The sequence below is a fragment of the Dioscorea cayenensis genome, unplaced genomic scaffold, assembly GCF_009730915.1.
Source record: "Dioscorea cayenensis subsp. rotundata cultivar TDr96_F1 unplaced genomic scaffold, TDr96_F1_v2_PseudoChromosome.rev07_lg8_w22 25.fasta BLBR01002169.1, whole genome shotgun sequence".
NCBI classification, from domain to species: domain Eukaryota; kingdom Viridiplantae; phylum Streptophyta; class Magnoliopsida; order Dioscoreales; family Dioscoreaceae; genus Dioscorea; species Dioscorea cayenensis.
This window is the reverse complement of record NW_024088560.1, coordinates 1-5,168: the sequence shown is the minus strand read 5'-3', so window position 1 is coordinate 5,168 and position 5,168 is coordinate 1. Positions and strand designations below refer to the sequence as shown.

The following is a 5,168-nucleotide window of genomic DNA, read 5'->3' as shown; positions in this document are numbered from 1 at the left end:
TATCATTAACTTTTTTTAGATTTTAAGAGTTTTGATGATAGTTTTGATATTTATACAAAGCTTAAATATAACCGTTAACATCAGACGGAGGAAGTGGTTTGATTTATCGCACGTGTATCGCATGCATCGGCGATCTGTTTTAGATGAAATTGGTAGTATATAAAATGCAAGTTACGTAATGAGCAGTATGATGCTATAAAGCAATATAGGAATGCTTTGAAAAACTAAGATGGGTCCAATATACATGGGTCTCCAACAGTAGGAAGTAGAAATTCAATGAAAAGAAGGTGCAAGATATAAGCATGCCCCACCTGAGAGCAAGAGTCCACACACAAGAAGAGTGCGCCATTAATGGCGAAACACACCGACAAGTCGAAAGATCCCAGACCATAATAGTACCATCTTCATCACCGGAAGCCATGTATCGACCATCAGGAGAAATTGCAAGTGATAATACCATGCCTCTATGACCAATGAAAATGCAAACACATTCTCCACTTTGCACATCCCATAATCTGACTGTTTTGTCACTTGAACCAGTTGAGATACAGTTACAATTTGGGTGCCATTGTATTCACTGCATGATTTCAGTAAGTTACCAATTGCAACTGTATTCTATAAACATCTTCAAGAACATGTTTTATTTTGATTTTAATAAATGAACAAAGATATATATATATATATATATGTGTGTGTGTGTCATCCTGCCAATAGCCAGATGGCTTAAATATATATATAAAAAAAAATCACATCAAATTTCTTCTTCAGATCATATTCTGTGATTGATAATGATAGGGAAATAAACAAAGGACAAAAAACACTTTAAGGAAAGATCATGATGTAATAAATAAAAGAACATGTTTATCTTGCATCTAAGAAAAGAAACATTCTAGACTTGATAAAATTATAACACAAGATGAATGAATAAATATAAAAAAAGAAAGACATCTTTCTAAGCAAGAGGAACACAAAAAGGAAAGCAAAAACAGTGAGAATGAGTTTAAACAGTAAAGCAACCTGTCTTCAAGCAAACAACTCAATTAAATGATTTAACATATCAGTCAAAAAAATTATGAAAACTAGCATTGATTGAACTCATCAAATAGATACACAACCAGGTTATTTCTGATAAGATGAAAGACACAGCCAACAATGGCCACCTTAATTTAGAGGGTGATTGAACAGTGTTCTATCCTCATTCATAATAATGGTTTTGCAATGAGTATCTCACCTGAACATCCCATATTGGGTAGTTGTGGCCTTTGTAACAGACAAGATTGGAGTTTAATTTAGTGCTCCATAATTTTACTGCAGTAAAATAATGAAAGCAATGATCATCAGGATGTTACTCTGTAACCAACTCTTTTATAAATAAGACAAAATACTCGAAGTAACTTTACTTGTTGAGTCTGATGAAGAAGATAGAAGAAATTCACCGAAAGGGCAAAATGTTGCTGAATATACAGGACCAGTATGACCCTGAAATAATGTATACGATCTTTTTCCATCATCAGATCCCAACAAAAGTTTATTTTGAGAAGCTTCACCTTCCGCCTGCGTATTAACTGATGGATGTATTTAGGACATGAAATCCTAGCATCAATATTGACTAAAATAATCAAACTTATTTCAGATTTGATTCAACCAACAAAAGAATTCTGCAAAGTAATTCAAATTCATATTACAAGAACTGAAAAAATGTAGCTTAGCACCTTATGCTTGATAATTCTGACATGATATTTTTAATATGAGCATATAAAACTGTCAGAAATGAAGCAGATGAAATGATAGCAATGTGGAAAGAGTAAATAGTGGAAAGATAAAAGCTTTTGAAAATAAAAGAATAGATTGCTTAAACACATTCAGAGATTCATCCAAATTAAAAAAACAAAAAGTAAATACAGCATCCAGTGATGTAGAACTAACAAGTTTTCGAAGCATCATAAACCTGGAAAAGAAAAAGAGAACTGTCTTCAAAATATGAGAGAAAGGAATTAAAAAAGCCCAACTTGCAGCAGGGAAGCAACCTTCAAAGATGAGTCAGAAAAACCTTCAGCAACCAAAGATCCATCATGGGATATGGCTGAACAATTTAGTCTAGAAAATGAGGAATATGTTAGTTTAAGACAAGTTGAGAAAAATAGATAACAATGGGAATTGATATATGATAGAAAACATCACAGCTATATAGTTAGAAATATAGATGCTACTTTATGATGAGCTGATACCTACCGATTATGTGTATTAACAAATGTATATAAACTGATAGATGGCAATGCCAAGCTACTCAATTGCACATGATTTCTCAAGTCCTCAAGGATGGATTGCTCAGCTTCAGTGGGCCTAGAAAATATAAATAACAATTTTTATTTGAAAGAACCATAAATTCTCCATCCAGATAATGCCATTAACTATGTGGGACTATACCAAACACTTGAAACAATAACAGAAATAAAATCAACAGAAATAACTTTAAAGCAGCTCAATCAAAGCCAATCATCCAATGAACACGGAGAACGCAGAAAAGACTCGCCCAATTAATAGATGGCAGTTCCAAGAGTTACAATAAAACAAAATTATTAGTTAGTTAGAGAAGAATTGACATCCTCAAATAATCTCAAAGCAAAAGGAATAGGAAATCTGCCATCATTAAGCATAATTAGTTTTCGAAATCATGCTCAAGAAAATTATATAATACTCAATGCCCAAACTTTTCATGAATTATAGCAAAACAAGAAATTTTTCTTTTTTAAATTTCCAACAAAATAGTTGAGTATGCATTCAGCAAAACCAAAGACTCTATAAGGTTGGCTGTTCAAGCAACTTGGTTCCATAAAAAAAAGGTGAACTGAGAAATCAATCCATCAACATGTGATGGTGATCCATCCATGCCTAATAATTTCTCATTATCTGAGCAAATAAAATATAGATAATAAAGCATTATGAAATGGAAGGAAATGGTAGCTGGTTAATACATTACAGGCAAAGTTAGCTCTGCTTTCACTCAAGGTGCCATTGAAACTTGTTTTCCTCCTTTAGTAGGCCTCTTCTGAGCAAGATAAGATTGTAGGAATTGTGTCAAAAACAATCAGGTAAGAGAATTCACTCAGCAGAATTAAAACAGATCTGCTACATAAACATTTAGAGAATGGAAGCTACCAAAACCTTTAATGGGAGGAATGTTCCCTGTGTTAGAAGTAGAGAGAATGAGAAAGTGGAACAAGTCTATCTCTTGAACACACATAACATGAGTGACCCTTTGGGTCTACATATAAAACATGATAAGTATAAATATACATCTATACATACATATACATACATACATATCACAAAAGAAAACACATTTCCAGTCAAAGGACCACAATATTCCTGCTATTCCCTAAACTAAAGGAACTGGAAGAATTATCCGGAAACTAGATGAGACCATAGCAAGCCTTTGGTAGTCATTAGCTGGCACTTACCCCCAGTGTACTTCCTTCTGATTTATTTGCTTAGAAATTTCATGGCTAGACCCCATTAGACTAACAACATCTGCATCTTTTGAAATTGAGGTAGGCTGGCCAGGAGAAACTGAGAATGCAATTATAAAAAGGGAGACCAAATCAGAAGAACAGTACAAATGTAAGGAACAACAATAGATTTAGTTCAAGTGAAAAGAATATTCACACATATAATAGAAAGCATTGTTAGCTATTCACATTTAAGCCTTTTGACAATGAAAAAGCCATACCTTGGAAATTAATATGCTCATTTATTATTCCAAGCATAGTTAGTGCCAATGTCTTCTGAAGATATTGCAGAAGGAGGTCATACGAATACTGAGACAATATATATATATATATACGGATATAGAATCATCATTTATGAAAAATGAATGTTTGCCACTTTTGACAAATATTGATTACATAATTTGTACAGAAAGAAAAAAACACCCAAGACATAAAATGCAATCAAGAAGAAACTCATAATAAATCTTAAAAGACAGTCCAAGATCTAACTACGAAAGGAATAAATTCATTGGCACTTAGGAGCCAATGTAGAAAGCAGAGCAATCAATAGTTCACCTTGATGAATACTGAAAAATTAGACTCAACTAAACTAAGCCCTTTACATCTATCAGGCAGGTCAGCAAACACATCCATCACTGCATCATTGCAAGAATTTCAAGCAAGGATAGACCCATTTAGAGAATGCAATCTCCTTTTCCCAAGGTCTATGCACAACATTTAGTTTAAAAAGTTACATAAACACCATGATCTGCTTCATATACTGATCAATTAGTAACAAATTTCCAACCTTAGCAGCATCAAAAACTCTATGGGGAGTCAACAATAAGGTAAAGGGCAGGAAATGGGCCACCTTAGCATCAATCAATCTCATGTCAGCCAGACGTGTTCTGGCATGTACCTTCAGCCTTGGTGGGAGAAGTTACATAAAAAAACAAATAAGCATAAAAAACAGTTTGGATTTGGTTCATTTAAATATTCAATGATTTCATTCTATGAAAAGGCCACGTTCAAAGATAATCCAGGCAAAAGGGGTTTGATTCTAAGTTCATAGAAGTATCAGAATTAACTTAGAGAGGCAGTTCTATTCTATAATCATATGTAAAATGCCTATTTCTTGAACAATTAATACACGCTCTTCTAGCAGCATATTTGAGCTATCTAATAACTTTTAATTATTTTACCACCTAAACAACATGGTAATTTGAGAAGGTATTAAATGACAACAATTTTGAAGAGTGTTAGATACTTGATTGCTGGCAAGATTCGAATACAACATTAAACTTTGCCCAGCACCAATATAAGCCCATGAACTCAACAAGATCGATTTCGTGTCAAGCCTTAAACCAACTGGACTTGATGGATCATTGATCCTAAATTCTCTTGCCTTAAACTAGCACAACCTTGCCTCTAGATGAATTAATATAGGGTAAAAATGTTAACCAAAACCTCAAATGTGTTTTGATCTGCTACATACTTAAATCTTCTTGTAGACGGGTCATTAACAAAACATGTGATCATGAAGAATTTGTGTCAGAACCCTATGTGCGTGCCAGTTTTCTTAAGCTTTATTTAAAAATAACAAATAAACTACTTTTGTATAACCATAGAAACGTTGTCAGCTTAATCATCATAATTTATGGAAAGAATGAATAAGTTATC

General features: G+C 33.3%; 1 protein-coding gene across 3 annotated transcripts; it reads right to left on the bottom strand.

Moving 5' to 3' along the window:
- Positions 1 to 202: 202 nt before the first annotated feature.
- Positions 203 to 4,489, bottom strand: LOC120257536 (transcription initiation factor TFIID subunit 5-like). Of its 3 annotated transcripts, none has more exons than XR_005535713.1 (4): positions 3,731 to 4,489; positions 1,401 to 1,593; positions 1,232 to 1,308; positions 203 to 577 (listed from the first exon to the last, which is right to left on the bottom strand). XR_005535713.1 is itself a non-coding variant. In XM_039264995.1 (4 exons), the coding sequence occupies exons 1-4, from the start codon at positions 3,765 to 3,767 to the stop codon at positions 575 to 577; spliced, it is 282 nt and encodes a 93-aa protein (XP_039120929.1). In that variant the 5' UTR covers positions 3,768 to 4,489; the 3' UTR covers positions 203 to 574. The 3 variants fall into 3 exon arrangements, 2 of the variants coding, with proteins under 2 accessions (XP_039120929.1, XP_039120930.1); XM_039264995.1 differs by having other exon boundaries at positions 1,401 to 1,565; XM_039264996.1 differs by having other exon boundaries at positions 1,401 to 1,554.
- Positions 4,490 to 5,168: the final 679 nt, after the last annotated feature.

Excerpts from the sequence above, each read along its gene's own strand:
- LOC120257536 (XM_039264995.1), bottom strand. The coding sequence starts at position 3,767 with ATGCTTGGAATAATAAATGAGCATATTAATTTCCAAG. Across the intron at positions 1,566-3,730 it reads TGAGCATATTAATTTCCAAG|TTAATACGCAGGCGGAAGGT; the intron begins GTATGGCTTTTT and ends TACATCCATCAG. Across the intron at positions 1,309-1,400 it reads TTCTTCATCAGACTCAACAA|TAAAATTATGGAGCACTAAA; the intron begins GTAAAGTTACTT and ends ATTTTACTGCAG.